General features: G+C 37.4%; 1 protein-coding gene across 4 annotated transcripts in view; it reads right to left on the reverse strand.

The window, feature by feature from the left end:
- Nucleotides 1-26,119, reverse strand: part of DGKB (diacylglycerol kinase beta) — a 329,266-nt gene that overhangs the window by 288,811 nt on the left and 14,336 nt on the right. For all 4 annotated transcript variants that reach the window (XM_059473663.1, XM_059473647.1, XM_059473654.1 and 1 more), the window contains exon 2: nt 9,668-9,928. In XM_059473663.1, coding sequence (XP_059329646.1) covers nt 9,668-9,737 — 70 coding nt within the window. In that variant the 5' untranslated portion in view covers nt 9,738-9,928. The remainder of the gene's footprint in view (nt 1-9,667; nt 9,929-26,119) is intronic.

The following is a 26,119-nucleotide window of genomic DNA, read 5'->3' on the forward strand; positions in this document are numbered from 1 at the left end:
CTATGTTTAAAATAAAATCAAGCATTCCTATTTTCAGAATTAATACAAAAGCAATTCACATTGGAATTTAATCACAAATTCTTTTGTCCATATTCTGTACTGGTTTTAGTAAAATTATGACCCACACAAAATCTGGACAGTTCTAAAGACAAATTTAGCAATATGTAATGCCCTCAAAAAGCCATTCAATTCTGCAATGCAGCCAACAAAACTATGCAGTGACACTGCATAGCATCCCCTAAAAATGTTCCAGAGCCACACAAAAAGCAATATATTTTTAGTGCCTAAAAACACAATGAAAACATATGTAATTATGGACACATTTTAATTTTTTGTTTCTTGTAACTGGTAGAAAACAACAGAGAGGAAAACAATCCAGGGCCCTTCACCCCAATTAATGGCAGATGGAGCAAAGTCTCCTGACACTATCTGACAGCTCTAAGTCCCCTCTTCTTCAGACACCTCTGACTCTCAATTTGAGACATCAAGACCAACCTATTTTCTGTTCTCCAGAGGAACAAGGAAGGCAGCTTTGGCTCTCCTTTTTTCAGACACCCAGGAGAGGCAGAGCAGCAGAAGTGGTAAAGCTAATAGCAAAGTATATTTTTTCAGTGGATAAGCTGGACTAGCAGCTTTCCCCTTCTCTCTTCAAGCATATGAGGTTTTGCTGGGCTTAAGGGACCTACCATGTGTTACTGGTTTATTGAGTGTGAATCTGATGAAGGTGAAGTGGCATCATCCTTTCTCTCAGAGTTTGTCTGATGAGTCATGGATTGTCACCATTTGAATTACTTTCCAGCTCTTCTACAGAAACACAGTGCCTAAAAATACATGCTTTTAATAAGAGCTGAGATTCTGCTACAGTCACATGGCTCTCCAATTAGCCCATTCTCCCTTCATTTTGTTTCTGAAAGGCTTGGTGAACTGTAACTCTCTGTTTGTGACATCAGGCTCATTTCCACAGCAACCAATTGAATTATCCCCCAAATCTTTATAATAAGAATTAGCAACAGGAACAGATGAACTCATAAGAAACAAAAGCTTCTTACTGTTTACATGCAAATGTCCATAGAAACAACCAAACAACAAAGCAAAAGGAATATGGAAGATACATAGAAACACAGGAAATATAACAAAGGCATAATCAATGTTTACATATTTTACAGTGTATAAATAGACATTCAGTAATTTGATGACCATATGTCAGATCTGTAATAGACACAATATACGTTCAACACCAGTAACAACTGATGCTGCAACACCAGGTGTTACTGACTGGCACCATGTACCTATGCAGCTTCAATTCCACAAAAAGTCATTATTTTTAACCAAGGAAATAAGGAGCAAGCTGAGATGACACCATTTGCCTTTCAGAACTCAAAGACCAGCTACTAGCCACCACACATCAAGAAACCCTTAGCCACAGAAACCTGAAAATGCCTCTTAGAAGACATGGGGACCTGGCCCTGTTCAGCCTTATTTATCCATTCTGTGATTCTGTTAACAAGTGTTTCTGTTTTGGACTTTGTTAGAATCCTTTACACTTGCTTCTTGCAATGATACCTTGAAAATGGAAATGCAAAGTCATTAACTTTTACCCTGAAGACTTTCTCATAATTTTCTTCTATTAAAATTGTATTATTTAAGAACCATTAAATAATAATCTGTATGTCTAAGAGTTAACACAGGCTCTGAACCTATTGGCAGTGCTAGAGTTCTGATTAACTTAATGTTCCTCAGGCACTGAAACAGCCACTGTGCCCTCAGCAGAAACACTGGAAACTTAGCAGCATAATCTAGAAAATAATATGATTTTCCTGAAAATAAAGGCCTAACCATGGCCAGTCTCAGCACAACAAATTCCACATCTGTATTGAACTACTGTGTTTCACAGCTCAGCAAGGCTGAGCAAACCTTGCAGTCTTCTCCAGCTGTTGTAACTGCTGTCCCTTCCTCACTCTCCCAGATGAAGCCAATGTGCAAGAAGGTTGCAGGTAAATTATCATCTTGTAGTGAGACCACCAAATGCTTCTGATGATGGGACAGTGTCCTATTCATCACCCAGAAAGCATCTCCAGTGCCTCTCCATGCACAAATGATGTTTGTAATAATGATAGCCTTTTCTAACAGAATTTCCTCTCTGGATTCTGCGATCAATGCAACTTGGTACTATCGAACAGCCTGAATCAATTTTTTTCCTTCTTCAATTCCTTTAACATTTCTTCCATATGAGACCCAAACAGATATACAGCTTTGACACTTCCACTAACTTTCCTAAAATAGACAAATCAAACGTGTTAGCACTAGCACAACTGAGACCATTTGCTTCCTAATACTTTCATTACCCCTAAATGAAAGTTACAATTTTTGGAGCCATCATAATTTTGACCCTACCAATAAATTATTCAGGAACCAGAGGCAGCTCTTTAGGAAGGAAATTGATGATAAAAACAGCTGGTACGTCATTGAACTGATCCAACTCTGGATCAATTTGTCATCATTTTTCAAAATCTTTGAAATACAGGTTTATACTATGAGCCTACTGCCTTCTCTGCTTTTACTAAATTAAGTCTCTTCATGTTATGATATATGATCTCTTGTTAGCAGTCTCCAGTCAACAGCACAAAGAAGCAACACTGATTTTGAATTTTGCTGACTATTATCCCTTTAATTGGAACTCTTGAACAAATCAGATACTCCAAGAGCATCTTCTGTTCTGCAGAGGAAGAGAGTCTTTTCCAGCCTTTACAATTCTATGATTCTGGGGGATTTATAAACAGGAGATTTGTTCCAATTTTGCCAGCTGATAGTAACAATTATAAATTCACTATTTCCTGCTCTTGAAACATGTCTCCCTGCTGCTGACATACGAAGTTTCTTACACTTAAAAGACAGGAGAGGATCCCTGTAATTAGCTAAGACATGAACATAATACTGTAATAAAATACTCCAAGTCACTCATTGTGATACTTTGTGCTGTTTCTAGGTATCATTTAAAGCTCTACAAAAGCCAGTATTTCCTAAAAGAATGCTTCAAACTAGAACATATAGCAGCCTGAGAGGGACAAAAATGTACTTAAGTGCATCTGTCTTTGTCACAAAATCAAAGAAACTCCTGAATAATTTCACAGTCCCTTCAACCCAAGCTAAGCATTCAGAACCCTTCTACATCGTTCCTTTCCCTGAACAGTTTTTCCTTTCCCTAAATAGTTTATACCTGAAACAAGTTGGATGCCCTTCCTCAGTGAAAGCAGTGGAACACAAGAAAAAAGTTCTGCATACACAAGTGTCCCACCTGACAGATACAAAAAGACTCCTCCTTACTCACAATCATGAACAGAGTCAGTATAATACTGTTACCACTGACAGACTAACTGGAGAATTGATCAGCTTCTGTTTGGTTAAAAACACAACTGCTAGTCACCACTAGCATTTATCATGGCAGAAACACTAAGCAATTTATCTCATTAGAACGCCCACCTCAAAGATCCAGACCATATTGTATTATTGCATGTTTATCAGTTTTGTTTTTCTTCAGAAATGCTCAACTCATCATTCCTATCTTACATTCTCTTTAAAACAGAAATCCTCACTATAGAAAGGAAAGAAATCCGCTAATATTTCTGCAGATTATATTGGTGCCCAGCTTTCAATCTCCCACGACAACTTTATCTGTGATATCATCTTCAGAGGTCAAGTCTCAACTATGAATGGTCAAATGAAAAAGAAATTCATAACTTTGCACCTTCTGTATTCTGGATTTCAGTCTAACACAAGTCAAAGTTGCATCTAATATCCTCATTAGTGAAGACTGTATGTAACAGCCTTCCTTTGGACAGAGTTCAGGGCTTTTTAAGAGTAAATCTAACTAGAGACTAAATAAATAATGTGTAACACTCCTAATCCATTTTATCTAAATTGGTGCAGCGCAGGAATGTGTACAAAGGATTTAAATTCACAGATCTGAAAAAAAAATAACTCACGGTGTTATATCCATACGCATAGTTCAGCTCTCAGGAGAACTAAAGTAAGTGTCCCACCAAACCACTGAGTAGTTTTCTCCGCTCCATTTTCTCCTACTTAGATTTTTAGATACAAATCAAGATTTAGGGTAAGGATTCAGACTTACAAATTATCAACGTGTCCCTTTTTCTGGCCATTCTACCCCCAAGAGCCCTTGCATGCCAAGACTGGATCTCTCACTAGACCCATTATCCTTCTGCATGAAGCTCTCCCAAGTGCATGGGATACTGTACAGGCAGAGCTGGCAGACTCCACCTTTCATCCAGTCTAACAGATTCTGTCAAAACTTTTTGAGAACTTGATGACCTCCATTTTACTAATAGCAGCAGAAACGCTATAATCCTAAAATCCAATACTTGGGGTAAAACTATTTTCCATAATCACCAGTGACATTCTCTCTCCACTTGCCACACAGTAGAAAATAGCTGTGTTTGTCAAATTGTATTTGATGAGGTCCATTCCCTCATTAGAATTAGACAATTCCATGTGGCACTAGCAGCCTGGGATCCTCTGAGGGATTGTGTAATGGCCCATAGCTACTGGTAACCAGCCACCACATATATGAAGTCCCCTGCATGTTATCATTTATACTCATTGTAAAAGATAATCCTTCCCTCTCTGAGGAGCACAGAGCCAAATCCACTAAAGAGTCTCTGAAAACTTAACTTTGAACCTAAACTTTTGCTGACCTTCCCATTTTTCTTCAGTGATCTTTTTCACAAATTCCTCCTTCCTGTTCCCCTAGAAAATTGTTTCACTGTCTAGTTCTTGCAGTAGCTATTGATGCTACATCAAAAGATGCTGCAGCTGCTGATGCTGTTTCTGTTCTCACAGTCATTTCAGTAGCACTCCAACATCTATTTCTATCTTCAGTCTGTGACAGTCTGCTCAAGACTCCACCAGCCTGGGAAAAAATCGCTGCCAAAAGTTTTGCAAAGAAGTTTTTTCTTCAGGCTTTTCCTCAGGGCACGTTTTGTTGACAAACTCAAAAGCACAACACAAAAACCAAGCTATTTCCCCAGAGTGCACTTGCTGCCAGAGCTCAGAGGTCTTTTTCTCCACCTACTGAGGCAAGAACTTCCTTTTTTTTTTTTCTTTTTTTAATGCTTAGCTGACTCATGAAATAGTCCTGTTTTAACTGTTTTAAGTCCATTCAATATTTCCACACTTGCTTTTGGAGCAGGATCCTCTAAACTCCTTTTAATATATAATTTGGACTACAACAGCCATAAAACTTTGTTTAATAAAAAGGAGATACAAAATTCATTTAATAAAAAGAATTAAAATAAAACCTTGTCCAAACTAATCCAATTTACCATACAGATAATAATCACAATGAAGCTATTTATATTGCTTCTCTCTAATGCCCTTACAATTCAGGTTCCTGTTTGGAGTAGTACAGAATGGCACATATCAGTGAATCACAGAATCATTCTGGTTGAAAAAGATCTCAAGATCATCAAGTCCCATCTTGGACTCATCACCACCATGTCAACCAGACCATGGCACATCCATTCATTCCTTGAACACTCCCAGTTATAGATGCACATATGACTCAACTCTGCATGTACTTGTTATTCCACTACTGCCCTGGGCAGTCTGTTCCAGTGTTTAACAATCCTTCCCTGGAGGAAAACCTGATGTCCAACCTGAACCTCCCCTAGTGCAGCTTGAGACTTTTAAGCTTTTGTCCTATTGACTGACAGCTTTTGTTCTATTGCTGATTGCCTGGGAGAAAAGGACAACCCTCACCTGACTACATCTCCTTCAAGAAGCTGAAGGGAGTCATAAAGTCACCTCTGGGCCTCCTTTCCTCCAGGCTAAACCACCCCAGCTCCCTCAGCTGCTCCCCATACAACTTACAAACACGTATCTATCTGGTACCATATAGTTTAGAAGAAACTATTTCTGCCTGAAACATCTTGTACCCACCTTACTCTAAACAATGACAGTGTTATCCAGAAAAATCCTTGTATCTTTTCACCTTCCCTTCTCATAGCCAGCATTGATTATGAAATCTAGAGGAGAAAAAAATTTCTTCTCTCAAGTACATTTATTTCCCTAAAATCTTCAGGATTTAGAGTGGGCTACATTATTGTTGTTGTCATTACTATCACTATTATATAATAACCACAGCAGTTATCCCTGGTTTTTGCCTTTTTTTTTTTCACCTATTCTTCAGAGGCAATTTAAAACCAGGCAAAGATGTAATGCAAAATATGTTCTACTGTTCTATCTTCAGAACAAGAAGAGAGGAGATTTTTAATTTGACTGGGAAGAAGGACCTAGAGGAACTGTCTTTGAAATAATTATTCTTCCAAAACCACATATATGCATATTAACTGCAAAGTGCCAAGTATTAGGTAACATACTCTTTAGACTTCAGAAATATTTTTTGTTGTTGTTAAGTAATATTTAAATTTCAATGAATTCCAAAAATTTGCTGAAGCCGCAAATTATTATGCAGGCAGACTAAGAAGGGTCCTACATTGAAAGCATAAAATACCCTTGATTAAGCTCAAAAATAATTTAGTAAGAAAAAATTACAGATACTCCTTGGATTAATTCACAGGAAGATATTCACTTACTATGAAGTTCTGAGTACTGCTTAGATGGAAATATTTTTTATTAGGAACAAATGATGGAGAACTCATTCTCCTTTGCTGTTCAGTTATATTTATGGAAATTGAGAAAAGCTATTACATATTCAAGAAAGAAATTTTGCATTCAGAGTTTGGGTTCACCAAACAGTACAGTTGGATAAAGCACTGAATATAACTATGTGAAGAAGAAAACAGGCAGACAAAATGTGGTAGGAACTTCTCAAAGTGATTACAAGGTCAGTAGCTGCACACCGAGCTAGGAGCAGAGCTTGCTTAATAGTACTTGTCAGAGCAGACAGAATATCATCAAGCTCACAGAAGATTAATAAAAAGAAAACTACACTGAACTAGAGCAAAGTGTCTTTCAGTCAGAAAGTGAAGAGCACTAGAATCCACAGGAGTAGTTTAAAGGGCTTTATACAGTGAAAGATCCACACACCTACTTTGGTGACTAAAAAGGGAATTTATGCTCCAAGTCCAAGACAGCTGGGTTTATAATGACCACAGTTACACGAGTTATATATGCACATATGACTCAACTCCGGATGTACTTATTATCTGTGCAGTCTGTATCTAAATATAGTTTGAAATTTTCTCTGCATGACTGAAGTCAATTGATGCCAAGAGAAGCAGCTCATCTAGGTGCCACCTGAGCTCCACTTCTTCTTAAAGATAAGAAGAGTCACCTAATGTCTCTTAAAACCTGCGCAGACCCATTCCTCCATTCTTCTTGGAAACTGTAACATTTACAGGTGTGACTGATTTCAGCAAAGTTTAGCACGAAGTTTTCTTCATAAAACAGGCAGATGTAAGACAGGCTTGCTTTCCAGACAGGGGAAAGACCGAGGACGTAGTTTCAGACTGAGCTTCCACCTTGAAAGACTGAAATTCAAATCCCTCACTCCTCCAAGTGTGCCCTGCTGTGCAGCAGAACAATGTCACCCTTCCTACACTGGATCCAAACCAAGGCTTGCAGACTTGTGAGGTGGTCTGTGCCCTCAGCAGAGGCTGTCACAAGTTAAACATTGTCTCACTCCGTAGCCAGCTCAGGCTGAGGAGATTCAGCTGAAACAGAGAACTGTGCAATGAATTTTCTCCTGATCAAAAAGTCAAATACGCGAAACACCGGGAAATGCATTTTAAAGAGAATACTTTCTGCAGGAATAGACATCCCCCTGTTTTAAGAACTTCCTACAGATTCTAGCACAAGGCAGCTCAGCACATCCCCTGATCCCATTCACCAGCTAACCATATCTGCTCTGAATCAACAAAGAACTGCACCCAGGGGAAAGAACAGTTTGGGGAGCAACTGGCATCCTGCCACAATCAACCCACCACAGCTGTATAAAAGTAATATGGATTTCCAGTGATCTTATTAGGCAGAAGTGACTATCACCCTCTAAGAGTATGATCCGAGGCAGATGGGTTTTTGGTAGGCTATACTCTTTGTTCCAATACTCTAGTACTACAGCTTGATGCAAACTAGAATAGAATATATAAACACTGTATTTTTTAAATTCAAAACTTAAACAGTTAAATTAATATTGCAATTTAGGTAAGATTAAGTAAAATCTCTACACCAATCACCAAGGCAGAGCAAATGACAAACCTGCATATCAGAGGGAAAATGCAAATCAAATGACCTCTCCATGAATTCCCTACTTATTCCAAAGTCCTGCAGTGAAACCCACTCCTTAGCACAAGGCACAGCTGGGTGCCCATCACCACCACTTGTTGGCAGACACCTGTGACAAAGTCAAACCTCCCCACAGTGTCACCTTCTGACACCCAGACCAGCCCTCTGTCCCATAGGAGGGCCACTGGTACTTCCAAAGTTCCATGCTGGAGAAAAAATGAGCAATGCATTTTTATTTAAACTGAGGACTTTTGTTGGTTAGGATTTTTATTAATACTATTTTTTTAAACTGAATCAAACTCTACCAAGTCACTAAATGAAATTTGGTGATTTTCAGTTCATTGCCTTTCCAAGTTCAATAAAGACAATGAAATAGCAAAGCAAATATATATTCATGCTTTACAAAATTCCATAAAATTTAATTATTATTTAGTAATAAGTAAAGATATCTGTTGTCACAACCTTTTTTATCTTACCATGTTACATAAAAATATATCAAATTCAAAAATACTGGTATGATTTTTTTTAAATTGCATTTTAAAGTCTTAGATCATGCACTTAAAGATATTGTTATTTGGTCCTTTAGTTAAATTAAACTGGATAGCCCAGAAATTCAAATTAAAGTCCATACCCAGGGTTTATTCCTTTAGTATTATGCACAAAAATTATATATTATTAACATTTTTTCCTAACTGCCTCAGAAATTGAACTATTTACAAAAAAATTTATCACATTTCACAAAAACTAGCATCTCTTCATTACAGAGGAGCAGAGGAAGCTTAAAAGACAATATATTTTTCTTTAATGTACACAGAAACCTGAACACAAACATCTTCAAACAATTTCCCTGACACCAACAGTTCTACTAAAACAATGGCTCTGAACTATTGTGTGTGCAATAAGTGCTGGAGAAGCAAAGGGAAGCCAAAAGTAAAGAAATATCTTAAATGCTTTTTTCCTCCACAAGGAAGGCAAACATTTCGGCAAACGTTGCACTGAGGCCTAAGTTATAAGAATGCATAGGAAAAAAAAAAACCACAAAACTTTCTATGTCCATTAGAAATCTTAAATTCAGATACTGGAAAAAATTAAAGAAAAATAACTTGAAAATATTTTCCCAGGAAGCACTAAACGTTTCCAGGAGTTAAAAAAATAACTGCTCTATTATGTTTACTATTTATTTGGTGATGCAATTTCAAACAAACAAGATTATTCATATAAAAATAAGAAATAGAGAGTTTTCTTCACAATGGTCTCTGAAAGTAATGAATCATCAATGTAAAACCTGGGTGTGTTCTTTCTAAGCTGTGAACAGTATCAATAACACAAAATTTTTATATTCCACATTCAAAATACTATTAGTTTTTATTTAGCCATAAAATTAAATATTTTTAAAATTACTTACATTCTGCATATTTCTGAAGCTGAGAGAACTCTCCAGGGCTAAGGTTAACCCACTTCTCCTGGCTCGTCATACTGGCAGGAAGGGAGCTCCTTGTGTATCAGAAGAATATTCCTTTTGACCCAGGTGTTATAAACTCCATAAAGATGTTTAACTTCAGCTCACAGTGTCTGGAGAGTGCCAAGATGGCATCAGTCCATGTGGATGAAGTTTTTGGTGCTATGAACTGTTCCAAATGTGTTGGTTCAGTGGCGAGTTACAGCACTGTTAAAAGAGCAAATATTAAATACAGCATAAATACCAAATAGAATAAGATAAAAAAACACTAAATACCAAGATATACCAGTTTTCCTGTGGGAATACATGTAACTAATAAATATTTTCTCCTATGCAGTTTTGCTCAAAATATTTCCATACCGTATTTGTCTGCAAATAGTTTTATATGTATTTCCAAACTATTTTTTAAAATTCCAAGTGCTTATGTTCAGAATTCATTAAAAATTATCAACTGTTTATGACCAAATGTATCTGGACACACTTTATGGAGATGCTCCAGATTTAGTAACAACCACTGAAATAGCAGATATTATCTTATCAGTAAACTTAGTTCCTTATGATTTTAAAATTGAATTGCTGTAACTGGATTTTTACCCAGTTATGTTGTTATTCAGCACTGCATGGCCTCGTCAGAAATGCTACAAAGCTTCTAACTCTCCATGCCAAAATAAAATAGATTCTACAGTTTGCTGTAAAGTTCACATAAGAGCTATAAAAATATGAACTATTCTAACAAAATAGTAGGGGTTTGATTTCTAGAACATCACAGCATTGCTGGTCACGAGTGAAAATCAAAGATAACTGTTGGTATCATCACAAATCAGTTCAGGGGAAAAAAAAAATCAAACTGTGGGTGCCTTCTCATCCCAATTTTATGCAGTTTCTACCTCTGTAGGACAGACCCTCTGCCCTCTGACAGCAATGCATTATCAGGTAGGCTGCTTTTCCCCTGATTTTAGCCATCTGAGAGCCAGGTACTTCATTTGAGATTGTCATCTCAGGCGCTCCCTTTAATCATCACAAAGAGACAGGTGGCCCAGGCAGCAATTAATCCTTCCAGTTTCAACATGATGAATTGCCTTCTGTGGTATTTATCTTTTACTGATTACAGAGGTTGCCTAGAGGACCAGTTTAGACTAGAAAGCTAAATTTAAACTGCAAGTGGAATCTCTTCCTATGTCTGGCATTGTATCATTTATAAGGGTTAAATTACAAAAAATTCAGACCAAAGAGACCAACATAGCAATGGAATGAGTGCTAAGGAGGGAGATGTTGGTAGCTAAGAAAGAACAGAAATAGGAGTCATGAGAGAAAAGAAAGGAAAAACAAAAAAATTAGGAGGAACAGAAGCAGGGGTTAAAAAAACCCCACATTAACCTAATCAGACAACACTTTTTTTTTTTTTCCTCCTGTTATATAACTATGAGTTTCATCACTGGACAAAGAAATTCATGCAGACACTAAGGAAGACAACTCAGTCCCAGAGCTTTCATTGCTCTCAGGCCCTTCCTTGTGAATAATTTGTATGCATGGACTATACCATGAGCAAGTGTCTAAGTACAATAACAGCTGTCTTGCCTTTAAAAAATTTGTACCAGAAGAGATTCCTCTGGTCTTCATCTCCTCTGTTAAAAAAATAAAACTATGATGATTTGGAAGATCTAGAATCTGATCGAATGTATAATATAATTGAAAAAATAGCAAAAATTTACAGAAGCATGGAGATTGGGATGAAAAAGGAAACATTAATGTGAATAAAACTAGTCAAGTACAAGGCACATCAGCCCTCAAATCTCTAAATCAATGTCAGTGCCTGAAAAAGGTCAGAAACTACAAAAGCTAAATGTGCTATTTATATCTTTCTTTCCCCTGAACTTCAATACTTTTATTGATCTCAAGAAAAAACAACTATGGTCAATTGAGTCATTTTAATCAAATTAGAGATGTTTCATTTCTGGCAGTTGACAAATTGTGTTGAAGACAGTTTTGTATCTTCAAGTAGGCATATATATTTTATAAGCTTGGCAACTGATGAGATTTTACTGATTTCTTAAATTGTATTTGCATAACTGATTTAACCAAAATTTTCTACCACAATTTCATCCAGTTTTACTATTGACATCATCCTTAACTACATTAGCATTATTACCTACAAAAGCTAACATTGCTGAATACTGTGAAGTTACAGATGATCATGATTATTGAATATGTATATTTGTGATAAACAGCTTTCCACTAGAATTACTACAGCTAGCAAGGTAATGATGCTGTAAACTCTGGTCCCATGAATCCATCCATAAGGAATACGTTTAGTTGACCACTGTCTACAAAGTTTGTTGCCTACACAGTTCATCAACAGGGAAAATAGATCTAAATTACCAATTCTGATATACTTTCCCCACAACAGACACCCAGGCTCTACAGCCAAGAACCAGAGTTGTAACAAAACATACATGTCCTGAATGAGATGGCAGCAATGGAATGAGAAGTAGTATGGACATGGCAGCTCACAGGAAAGATGATGTAGTTTGTGCCTAAGAGAGCAGCTATCATGGAACTACAACAGAATTTAAGGTTACATTTTTATTCTGGACAACTCTCAAATGCAAGTTCTGTCCTTAGAAAGGGAAGCCTGTGGGGGACAGACTGGATCTAATTAATGTAATTAATCCCAGTGTAATTTGGGAACAGGAAAGGAGAGTTAGGCAGTCCTCTGAGGGTGGCTCACTGGTCTCTGGACTGCAGCCAGGTCCTGACTCCACCTCAGTATATGTGATGCAGAAATACAAGGACACATACTGGGGAAGATTTCACCAAAAGGAAAAATAACCTTCGAGATACATCCTTTCTTCAGTTTCCTGTTAGGTTCTGCTAAAGAGTCCCAAACAAGGAAAGATCCCTGCATTACACAGTTTTTCACAGTTATACCTTTACAGTGACATTTTCCCATTTTATGTAGATAATACCACGGTTATAAGAAAACAAACAGCATACAGATGTTGATGACAGAGGTCATCAATATATATTTGTGTTATTTGTTAAGGCATACACTGAAGATCACCTATATACTATTCAAATATCCAAATTTCTGTAAAAGAAAGTATTAGCTGTTTTGTATTATCTTTTTCACAAGTGTTTAATATAAATTCACTTCCTTACACATTATTTTAGCGCTATTTAAGTACTTCAGGAAGGCTATGCAGTGAGAAACCTATAGATAAGTATATGAAGAGGAAAGTAGTATCAACAATAATACTGTCACATGGGAAAAAAAGAATCTTTAACTACAACAAAAATCAAATGGGATTCTGGTAGGCAAAATAAAGATCAGCAGCTCTAAACAGATCACACACAGTGATCTGACCTGTTCATGCAGAGATAAATTTCTTTGAAGAATACAATACAGGATACAGTTAAAATACATACAACGTCAGGTAGGAACTTTCCAGCAATCCTCTAAGAGTTCAACCTATTCTGGGCAACTCAGATTTGTGCATACATTTTGTTAATATACACTTAGGCAAGATTCACAACCCTCTCAGCCAGACACAAAGCAGGCCTTACAAATAAGAGAAACTAGAATCATGACATTAACAAACCATTCATTTAATCACAAAAAGAATTAGAAAAAAAATCTTCCTCCTCTAGCCACTGACTATAATAAGTCTTAGAACTTCACTCTCCTTTTTATAACATGTTTTCCTTTATGGATTTGAGAGTTTATTAAGTGTTCTGTCAGGATTCCTACCAGGCCACATATCCAAACTAGGAAGCAAAGCTTTGTTAAAAACTATACAAATCAAATTACTTAGCATTCAGCCAACATTGCTAACCAACTTAGATTTCCAGGAATTCCCCATGCCACCAAAATCCTCAGCTGTTCTTCAGAAGCCTGGCTGACAAAAGAAAAATGAATATATGATGGAGGAAAAAAACCACAGAGGCAAATTCCCCATATGCCAACCTCACGACTCAATCTCATTCCACCTCATCCAGTCCTCCCCGTAAGGAAAGATGAGTTTTCGGAGAGCATTCAGGGCAAAATAAATTACATCAGTCCCACAAAACTGATCAACAACACCAATTTCAGCTTCGAACTTCGGCCATGGAGACACGTCCAGGTTCTCAACCGAACCCAACACAACTCCCTGGAAGGCAGGAGAGCTTCCTCGGAGGTCCAACCTCACTGCCGTGTGTGAAAGCACAACACTCATCTTAATGCATGCCTTAAGGGACTGATTTCTGTTTGCCATAACAGGAACACTTAGAGCAGCCTAGAAACGGGCTCCTGGACTCGCTCAGCCATGCTCTGCTTTCCACCTGCCCTTCCACAATGTCCACCCCACACACCAGTCCAACAGCTGCCAGTTACTCCGTGAAGGGGCACAGGGTGAAGCTATAGCAAGTCTCCTTCCACAGAAACTCCAGCTTTCCATAACAGAACAGATTAATGATTTTTGCCTGAAACATAGGAATAAATAACACAGAATATTTTATACCCTACTTGCTATGGAGGCTGCAGCAATTATGCCTATCAAGAACTCTTCTGTACAGAATGTGCTTGGTATTTCCTTTAGTGGGGGTCCTGCATTTTCACCATGGTTAGTTAGATCCTGTGATTTTCAGTGTGGGTGACATAATGGGTTTTCCAGAGGAGAAGTTTACATGTCAGGTAACACAAATGTCTGCCTGAAAATTTCCTCTGTTCTTCCAAAAAACCCAAAACATGTTAACAGTGATGAATTTCTTCCCTGGAAATTTAGGCATTATGTACAGGTATACAAGACATATGTAAGTGTTCCTGCAATTGATTTTACACTTTGTAGAGAACAATGTCTCTACTGTCAGAAATACTCCAAATTTTCATGGTTTAAAGTTAAGTATGAAGAGCCTGATGGGCAAGAAATTCTACCAAAATATCTGCTAATCACCATTCTGGTTTCTTTACTTTCAAATACAGAAGTAACATAATTACTTATAATTGCTGCCGGATTAATGGCATGAATGAAAAAAATGAAGCCACAAAAAACACAACAGTTTTTTCCTACATATATTGCATATTTTACATAAAAACATCCCTTGTTTTGCACTGAATTTAGTATAGAGTCTTTTTAGTGGTACACTTTTTTCCTTCAATTTAGTAAGAGATGTTTACTGATGTAAATTAATACAATTCTGAAATATAAACTACAAACATTGACACACTGAAATCAGTGATAGTTTCTGTACCAAGCTGAAAACCTCTTCCTTTAAAGAAGTGACCAGCACAACTCAAAAGCACATTTGTTCTATTGACTACTTTATTCCCAGGTGTACTAGTCTGGGACATGTAAAGGCATCCATTTAAATTTTAATACAAAAGATATGGACTGTATTCCTCAGAGAAGCAATTACTCAAATTCTCTTTCTTGAATTATTTATATGGAATATATCAGTAAACACTAAGAAGACATGCAGCACAAACCCTATTGTGGCATGCTAAGCAGAATGCTTGAATCTTTGTGAAAATATTTCACCAATACTACAGTTTGTGAGAGGGAAAAATTATTAGCAACAAAAATGGAGCACTGATAAAAACCAATCAGAATGACAGATGGCAACATCCCTGAGTACAGTTAGGACTCATTTAAGAGCAGTTTAATACTTGAAGCAAAGTTGTTAAGAAAAATAATGTTAAAAAAAGGGAGATACCAAAAGGAGAGTTTGGAATAAAACCCAAGAGAAACAAGTGATGCTCAGTACAACTGCTCATCTGAGAAGCAATCAGCCTCTCCTGAGCAGCAATCAGCCAATTCCTCCCAGTTTATACCCTCAGCATGACATTCCAGGATCTGGAATATCCCTCTGGCCAGCTGCCCTGGCCATGCTCCCTCCCTGCTCCTTGTGCAGCTCCTCACTGGCAGAGCATGGGAAACTGAAGAGTCCTTGACTTGGGGTAAGCACTACTTAGCAACAACTAAACACTCTGTTATCAGCATCATTCTCATAGTAAATCCAAAACACAGCTCTGCACCAGCTACTAAGTTTAAAACTAACCCTATCCTAGCCAAAACCAGGACACTCTCCATGTACCTTAACTTCATCATATGAATTCATTTAAAGCAATTTCTGATTGATCTTAAATTTTGCAACTGTTAGGCTTGCTATTTCCAGGCTGTTACATTAATTACCTACTGAGTCAGAAGAACAATATTCAAATTTCTCAGCATTTCTTCAATTAAAGAAATATTGAAATAAATGAAACCTGAGGAGAATCTGGAACAAGGAAATACCACAACATACTTTTGCTGATTCATCAAAAGTATATAAAGTCTTTTTTCTTTCTTTAAATAATACAGCTGAATAAACTAAAAAAATAATAAAAAAACCACACCACTGGAATTTATTTTATGCTTATGAAAGAAGTACTACATAATTCAAAAATCTCCTTCAAGTGAGAGTCATAGAACTGTTCCCAATGTTAAAAACGTCTCAGTAAAAATTTTACAACAACAGATTTAAAAAGTAAAAATTGGAAAAGAAAAGTTGAGGAGTCACTCATCCTTCGTAATATTTTATGACTAAACAAGAACATTTTTCCATAGGCTACTAAAATTTGAAACCATTTTTTATGACTAAATGATCACGTTGAATAATATTATGATTTTGTAAGTGACTAATTAAAAACATAATAAAACTAGGAGGGGTAAAAGAAAAAAAGAGAGAAAAAAAATTGACCTGGACAGAAGTACAAAATAAACTGTTCAGACAAAAAGATTTCTAGACAGCTGGTAGCATTTTGAAATTGGTGAATTAAAAAAAAACATACTATTTCAATATTAAAAGTTTTAAAAGAAGGCTGAATCACTAAAGCTTAGACTGATACTCTTTAATAAATAGAGAAAAGCAATTTGGAACAGAAAGCCCTGGATTTTATAGGTATATCTATGTAATCTATAATAAATTCTGTGGAATACAGCACATTAGGCTGTCCACTAGATAAATCTCTCTGATGAGAGGATGAATCAGTCTCTCAAACAATTCTTTCCACATCACCCACCACTACTTCCATAAATCCTCTGAAACTCCTCCAAAATCCTGGATTAGACATCCTGAGGCAGCCTCTGCCTTCCAAAGTATGCATCTGCCATCTTCCCCAGGAAAGCCAGCTCCAGAAGTGCCTCCCTCGGTATGAGCTCTACACAGACCTCCCCACAACCAGCACCACAAGTATCTGAGTGCATATAAACAGAGGTTAAGGTCTTTGACTAATATCTGCCACGCGTTCTTCCTCTTTTCTCTAATACTCTCTCATGGGGCGACCTCTAAATTCTGCCTAACAATTAACTTTTTAACTTTTGTTGTCAGTAAACTAAAGGTTTTTTTTTTGTTTAAATATTGGATTTAATTAATCTCTCCATATTTAGGTGCTCTAGGGGTGATTGCATTACAGGAGAGCAAAGCTGAAAAGGGTAATTTTTAACTGGGAAAGAATTCCAATGATCCATAGTTTCCTGGGGCAGAAATTCCTATTTCATGCTTGGAAATAAGTCTTTGAAGAGATGTTCTTTAGTCTTGTGACAAAAATGTTCCACAGCACCAGAGGAAAAGATTTGTTAACCGCTGTCCTCATTTAAATGCTTTGTGTAATTTTAAAATAAACTGGGAACAGGGCAATGGAATTCCTCACCAAAAACTTGTGAAAATACGAACCTGATTTAATCAATAGGAAATCTGTACAGAGAACAAAGATAAGTTAGCAGGCAGGTTAAAGAATTTCATAGGAGAAGTTCATGCTAGGTTATTTTATATTATGTGGCATGTTTATTTTTTCCCCTGGGGAGAGGGCTGCATGGAGAAGTTGATTAACTTATTGCAGTCCTGGGATATGAATAGCTGGCACTGTCACTCTCCACTGGGATAGCGTGGGGCCTTCTAGACAACTACAAATGGTTCTGTATGCATTCATTAGCTTTACTATAAAAAAGTTCAGTGATAGTGAGATACCAAATGGGTTACCAAAGGACAGCTATCAAAAGTTGCCTACAAGGACACATATCTGCATCTAAAGTAAACAATGTGGTTTCAGCAGTATCTCAAAGTACAATTCCCTATTCACCCAGAAAACTCCTGACTCGTTCAAATTCAGCTCTAAGAGGACAATAACATCCAAGTTTGTGAAGGATCAGTGAGCATTGCCATTTGCATGTTCCTAGAATTTGCTCTGACGACATGTCCATACTGACACTAGACGTGGCGATGCACAAGAGCGTGAGTGAGGCATGAGTGAGAGCAGTTTTACTGAAACAAAGTAAGAAGGGAAAATCCAAGTTGGCTCAGCACCACAAGCATCAGAGCAGGCTCTGCACCTCTGCCTGACCTCTTGTGCACGCATCCAAGGGATGCACAAGTCCAGGCTGTCACAGGTCCTCAGTTCTCAATACCAGAAACCATCACTTAAAGGCAGCTTGGCCTCACATCCTTCTACAGCATAAAGACACCTTGAGTCTCTTTTTATATCCTCAATGTCTTCCCTGCAGTTCATATACTGCCATTGAGTAAACTGAGACAGAGACTAGCATTTGCAGAACTACACACTAAGATCTGGTCAGAGAGGGGAGTGCATTTTCTGACTGAGGGTCCTTCATTTGTTTGGCTGTCTGTCCATCCCACCCAGACAGACATACACACGTAGAGACTTTAACACATTGCTCCAACTTTCAGACAGGAAAACCCTACATCTTCATGGTTAACTGTTCTGATTTTTTTCAGAGGTGTATGAGAAAGCAACAGTGAAATTTATCTCCTCCATCTACTGACTTCAGTGTATTACTTATCTCAGAATCCTTTAAAATTAAAAGTGACAATATTCCCACAGAATTTTTAACAAATAAAAACTGGTATCTGATTTCACTATTAATTGACAAAGGTACATAATTAAAGTTTTATACAAAACTGTATAAAACAGTTTTATATACAAAACTGTTTTACACAAAACACAAAATTGTGTTCTTTTTCCATGATGTTCCATTTTCAATATGAAAGCTTACTTTTGTTAATTTGAGTTTCTCAGTGCTTTTCCCATCTTAAAGGGAAGAAGAAAAAAAGTTGATCCTGTCTCCTTTTTCCTTTGGGAATCCTTTGTCAGAACTAGCTTACATTAGGCTTGCATTTGAAATATATTTTTTCTCTTGAGAGTCTCTGCATTTCTGTTCTCTTTTTCTAGCATGTTTTTCTCTGGAATTCTACCTAATTATTTTCTCTCTTTAAGTGTGGCAATTAATTCTCCATAGATTCAGCTTGTGTTTTTACACAGCAGTCCTTGACACTGAAATCACTGGAACTGCATGTATGATTCTCTACAGATAGAAGAAGAGTTGGAATGGCAGAAAGAAGTATTTTCTAATACATGAAGCTTTCAGAAAAAAACCTTTGCTCAGGTCTCAGAACAGATGCAGGAAACTCCAAGCTAAGTGAAGGTTAAGATCAATTTTAACTTATGGCACATTATTATATGGTTCAGAGAAAAGGGTAGCTGGTATCCTGTTGAGGTCTGGAACATACACACACAGCCCTTCAGAATTTGGGTGGAGTTTTGCTTGCTCTGTCTATAGACTGCTAAATACATGCTGGGAGGACACTGGTGGGACTTTGCCCCTCCTGACATCTTGAGGGCAACAGCATAGCCTGTCTTCACCAGCCTGGGAAGACAAATGCCCAGTTTTGCTACATTCCACTTCCTTTTTCCTACAGGACTGATAAACTTGCGAACAATCTGCTTAGATGCAGTAATAAACCACACCTAAATAGACCTGAAAAGAGACACAGGATAAACACGTGGGAAGAATCTTTTTACTCCAGTGAGCCACTCCACTTAACAGTGCAGCTGTTGGATAAAAAAATCTGAACCTGCTCAGTAAGACTTTAGCTTGAAATGTGAAACAATTTCCCCTGACTTTGCTGAATGTTGATGCTTGTGTTTCCTCATCATCCGCAATTCCCCTGCGGACCCACACAATTTTGCCCAAGGGAGTTTTAATCCTATCCACAAATTGTAGTCAAGAGTCAAACAATTACTAAATATTCTTCATGCTGGAACACTTTTACAGTGCAGGTCTGCCTTTTTTTGCTATTACTGTATTTGCCACAAACTAAAAATCATCTATATGTTTACTTCTGAATCATAAACATCATCATGTAAACCATTAATCATATTTGCGCAATTCATTTTTAACAGAGTTTTAAAAAGCAAAACATAAATAATGTTTTATACATTTCCTTTTCTTTCAAAGTAAATAAATAAATACATCTACTGAGGAATGAAACATTTAGTCTATTTCGAATATATTTTTAAGCTTTACATCAAAACAGCTTATATATTAGAATATTATAACTAATGAAAAGCCAGAAATCAAAAAGGGTAATAAAGTGAGGAAAGTAGAATAAATACACAAACAGAAAAAGAAACTCAATGATTCATTGTTGTTTCTGTGCTTAAATTGTTGAAAAATTCCTTTTCAATGACAAGGAAAAAAGCATAATAAAATGGATGGCAACTGGATAACACTACATTTGTGCTTCTATATGAGGAATAATTACATGATTAAATCTCTTGGATTCCACTCCCACACAGAACAGAAGTATCAGGTAAGAGCACTACCATTCCTGGTAATACTAACTAGAGATGTACTGCCTCCATGAATTTATATTCTTAACTTGAATAGAAGCAGCACTAATTGTAAACAATTGCAAACCTGTATCTATTGCACTATTTCTATCTATTTCTGCCATCAACCTGCAATCACTTCTGCTGGTTTTGTTGATTTCTCAGCCAAAACACTGGGATGAATGCACCACAACTGGTGCGTTGCAAGTCAGGTGTTCAAGTCCTTCTTAGTTGTTTCCCTTGCTTCCAAATTTATGATCCTAAAACTTAACTTTTAGAACATACCTGTGTAACTACCTTAAGCCAACTGAAGGTCTACGCACTAAAACAAAGGTGTCTCAAGCAGAAATGTTTAAAATTTGTTTTGCACTGAACACTAAAAGAGTTTAGCAAATGATCCTGTAGAACTTCAATATGATCCTGAATATAGCAAAATTACACACAATATTTATGCACAGCTTTGTATTACTAAAGAGAAATTACCAAGAAAAAACTTGTAAATTATGAATGGGCACAAGCTTTTTAAGTCCCATTTCATCTCAAATTGGTTTTCAACCTCTTCACCTTACATTTGCTTTGTATAGCTCAGTATGTACTTCACAACTATTGTAACAGTTCTTCCATCTACTCCTACAAAGTTATCACTAAAGGTCTAAATTCTTTATGAAAAGGTTGCATATGAAATATTTATATTACAGAGCTTGAATTCCATTGAAATCTTGCAAGACAGGAATATAAAACAATTTTTTTAAAAAGCAGATTTTTTAGGGATTAAGAAATATTCTCTTTTCTACCTTTCTGATTCGATCCATGGAAGTTTTCAAACAAAGAAATTTTCCAAAGTTCCTTGTGCTGTCTACTCTTACCAACAGGCATGTAAAACTCACTGCCATCAGCTGGAGAATGTGTGAACTTTAAAAACACGTTCATAGAAATCAGAGTCACAGAATGGTTTGGGTTGGAAGGGGCCCTAAAGATCATCCAGTTCCAACACCCCTGGCAAGCGCAGGGACACCTTTCACTAGACCAGGTTTCACAGAGCCCCATCCAACCTGCCCTTGAACACCCCCACAGATGGAGTATCCACAACTTGTCTGGGCAGCCTCCAGAGCCACACCAGTTCCAGTGCCTCACCAGCCTCACAGTGAAGAATATCTGTTTATTAATGATTTGTTATTTATGAGTCATTCCATTCCACATGCCCTGTATTGAAATATAAACAATTGAATCCTTCTACATATGAAATAAGCCTAAGAGAGTTTGCTCTACTTATACCCTCTTTGTATCACAAGAATATCACAGCTATGTTATCTGTAAGTCGCTCAGTTTACTAACATCATCCCATTTTGGTAAACTCAAGTCACTAAAAAAAAAAAAAGAAAGAGAAAAATATTCTATTTAAATTTGCTATTTAAAAATCAATTCATAAGAAGTTCTTTTTCCAAAGGCTGTATTTTGAATTATAAAGTTATATTTCCTCACGAAACAGAAGTTTTATCTTCTGAGAACCTTCACCAAAGATCATCTAAAGCCTCATAAATTCTCCACTCTCAAAAACAGAGGATACACTTGCTTATATGTTCCAATGCATATTTACAGAACTGATTTTGCTGTACCCAAGTAACTTTTATAATTAAGAGGTCTTGCTTATACTTGCAGTAAATTAAGACATTAAGACTGTTTTCTCATTTGAGGCATGCCATGTAACATGGGGTGTTTTACCAAAAAAAAAAATTACTACCAGCTGCAAGAAGAAAAAGCAAACAAATAAAAATCACCACCAAGAAAGGCGATCCACTCTCAGGTGATCCATACAAATCTGTGATTCAGAATTTGAGGTACTATTGTTTACACTTAGCTGCTTAGACTGTAGACAGAAATCCCAGAGTTAAAATGAACTGGGCAAGTGGAATTATGCAGCCAGGGGAACCTATTCCTTTTTTGACCCAAACTACAGCGTCTGCACTCTGACATCCAGGGCCCAAACACACTTCGTTTTTCTGCTCATTCTTTACAACCTGGATAGACCAATGGAACAGATGAAAAATGTCAAGGAATAACAACAACATAATTAGAAGTTTTGTGCTTGCATTATCAAAGCAGAAACTGAGATAAGATTTACTCACTGGAGGGCAGAAATGACATCCAGGGGGACTTTGAAAGGCTTATGTGGTGAGTCCATGCAAACCTCATAAAGTTCAACCAGACCAAGTACAAGGTCCCAAAGCCAGGTCAGGGCAGTTCCAAGCACAAATACAGGCTGGGCAGAGAATGGATTGAGAGCAGCCATGGGGAGAAAGACCTGGGATATCCAAGGACAAGCAGCACAACATGACCCAACAATGTGCACCTGCAGCCCAGAAAGCCAACTGTATCCTGGGCTGCATCCAAAGCAGCGTGGCCAGCATGGCAAGGGAGGGGATTCTGCCCCTGCTGTGCCACATCCTGATCTGAACCCCCAAAAATGCACATGGACCTGCTGGAGTGAGTCCAGAAAATGGACACTAAGATTATCAGAGGGCTGGAGCCCCTCCCCTATGAAGACAGGGAAAGTTGGGGTTGTTGGGTGAAGAAGGCTGCAGGGAAACCATGCAGCAGCACTTCAGTAACTAAAGGGGTCCTACAAGAAAGATGAGTTTTTACAAGTGCAGGTAGCAATAGGGGAACCTTGAACTGACAGAGGGGGGTTTAGGTTAGATATTGGAAAGAAATTTCTCCCAGCGTGAGTGGTGAAGCACTGGAACATGTTGCCCAGAGAGGTGATGGACGCCTCATTCCTAGAAAAATTCAGGGTCAGGTCGGATTGGGTTTGAGCAACTTGGTCTGGTGGAAGGTGTCCTTAACAATGGCTGGGGAGCTGGGGGTTGGGGGTTTGAAACTACATGGCCTATAAGATCCATTCCAACTCAAACCATTGTAGGATTCTGTGACTATAGCACAAACAGAACAATGGTACAGACCAACTTTTTTTTAAGAGCAAGGAATAGAAAATAAAAAAAAGGAGAGAAATACTCCAATTTACAGAAATGAAGTTAACAACTGAAATTTCTAAAATTTTGCTTTTTAACACATTACTAGATCTCAGCTGGCATTACTTATTGAATTTCAAAGTCACTAGGAACACTGAATGAAGCATTTGTTCTTAAATAATTTGCTTGCTATCACAAAGGAAGCATGTATGGAAAAGTCAGGAACTGAACTGAGATTTGTAACTGAATATATTTAAACACATACATCATGCCAGTTTATGCAAGTCAATAGAACAGTCGTACTTCTTACCAGATTTATTTTTGTCTATCATACCAAGTTGGAACTGGTAAATTTAAGTCTAAATGCATAAAAAACGTATTTAATAACTTAAATAGAGCTGTAGATTATAAAAATGATCATGGATATTTAATTAACCAAGCCTCAGAATTTTAATTAAAATTCCCTGTCTCTCACATACAGTTAGCTTTAGTTAATACACCATTAATTAACATATGAAGTAGTTCAATGGAGGTAGATACTTATGATGAAACCTTGTCATTTACAGATTAAACTACATATACACAACAATAGCACCACTCCAAGAAATCTGGGGCTCTTTTTAGATTACTTGAGGTTTATACTGTGGTTTGCTTCACGGTCCTGGCTTTGCAGTCACCCATGCTGGGCCCCTGGCTAGAAAACGTCACAGCTCCCATCCAGGTCCAGCAGCTCCATCCCTTAGAGCAAAGTGGGGCTGGGGGAGGTGCCCAGGGCTGAGCCTGCACCCCAAGGACCAGAAACTCTCCCAATGTATCCACTCGTTCATCCCAGTAAAAGCACCCTAAAGAAAAGGAAGATGGAGATTCTGAACAATGTGCCAAAACCAAATACAGAAATACAGATCACTCTGTTTTGAATCTCAACTGCTGTGCTCTGTTCCCTGCGAGGGAAAAATAGGTTTGTACCTGAAGAAGAGTAAACAGAAATTATGAAAGCTGTTGATGCTTGGAATACAGAACTGCAAAACCCAAATCCTCTGCTTTTGGAAGCAAAGGAGTACTCAGTGTATTCTTCCTTTTTCAGATTTTGGCCTTCTTAGGTACACAAAACAAAAGATTATTCAAGAGATTACTACAGATGTCTAATGTTTCCTAGCAGTTTCCAGTTCTCAAGGTTCCCAGGCACAAACTGCATCACTAGGTTTAGCTTACATTTCTTAAATTGGCACAACTAAAATAAGAAAGTTATTTCTTCTGGCATGTTAGAAGAATTAAAAACATTGATTTAGTATACCTAAAAATTCACTGTAAAATAGACTGTTGTAAATACATATACATCATACGTTTATGCTTCCTATTTTCTCTTTTATTCAAGGTAACTTTATTGAACATAACTGTTATCCTGACATTGTTAGTGTTTAGAAACCTACCTATGATGCAGGTGAAATTATGAAAATAAATATTTCTATATAGACACATCAGAATATTCTGATGAAAATAAGTATAATTTTGTGTACTTTTGCATATTTCATCCCTACTTTAATTATTCACAAAATTAATCTAGCCTTTTTAATAACAAGTATCAAAAATACAAGCAGCAGATCTCCTTCGTAGCAGTTGCTTAATTAATTACTAAATCCAAGCACAGATAGTAGTTGAGGTAAATCCACTGATTATTTTTGAATCAGAAAGATTATTCTATAGTATTGCTATTTTGTTGTTATGCAGTATTTCTTTGCTTTATGGCCTAAAAATCTATACATATGGAATAAAATGTTCCAGTAAACTGTATTAACAAAAAAAATATATTCTTTCTTTGCCAAAAATTCTAGGGGAGAAAGATCAAACACATCTTCTCGACAGCCACAATTTCAGATAATACTATATTTACTGATGTTTAAAATTTTGGTTGTACTAAATATTCCTGAATGCTCAGAGCAGTTACTGTACTAGCATTTTCAAAATACTCCAAAAGCCCCAAAACATTTTACTGAAAATAGCAGGCTTGCTTGCTTGGCAGAGTTATGCATACTTTTCAGATCTATCAAATGTTGCAAAAACACATCTTCTCTTTTATGGGACATCACGATTGCTCCATTTGTGGTAAATTTGCCCTGAGACAAAGAATTTTCCAAAGAAAATTGCATTACAATGGTCCACATCATGCCATCTGTTTTAAAAACTCTCCAGTGACTTCTGTGGAGGATAGTCTTAAAAAATAAATGGAACAAACATGTCCCAAAATACTTTTTCTACCTAGCTTAAATACTTTTCATGAAAAATATTCTGAAAAATTTAGAAAGCTGCAACATTACCACTAAGTTATGCCCTTAATATTCATCGATTCCCAAATGGCTGAGAAGGGTTCATGGACTCACTGTAACATAAGGGAAAGAGCTCCGTGGCTGCAGAGCGGGAATGATCCCCACGGTGCAGGGCAGCACGGGAGCCCCAGCTTCCCCAGGAGATGAGTCCTGCTGCTTCCCTTCCCTTCCCTTCCCTTCCCTTCCCTTCCCTTCCCCCCCATCAGTAACACCCTGAGATGCTGTGGCAGCAGCATCACAGCAGCATTCATGTCACAAAAAGAAAGCAGCCAAGGAGCCACAGTCCTGGAGACGCACAAAGGCCACGAGCAAAGAGTTTGGGATCTGACAGTCTAACACCACCCCACATTTCACCAGTGCCATCTTAGTTCTTACACAAGAGAGACAGCAAACAGTGCAGATGACACAGCCACACAAAGGCCCATGGACTGGGGGAAGAGTGGGAAAATTATTTTAGCCT

This window comes from Ammospiza nelsoni, chromosome 1 (genome assembly GCF_027579445.1).
Source record: "Ammospiza nelsoni isolate bAmmNel1 chromosome 1, bAmmNel1.pri, whole genome shotgun sequence".
NCBI classification, from domain to species: domain Eukaryota; kingdom Metazoa; phylum Chordata; class Aves; order Passeriformes; family Passerellidae; genus Ammospiza; species Ammospiza nelsoni.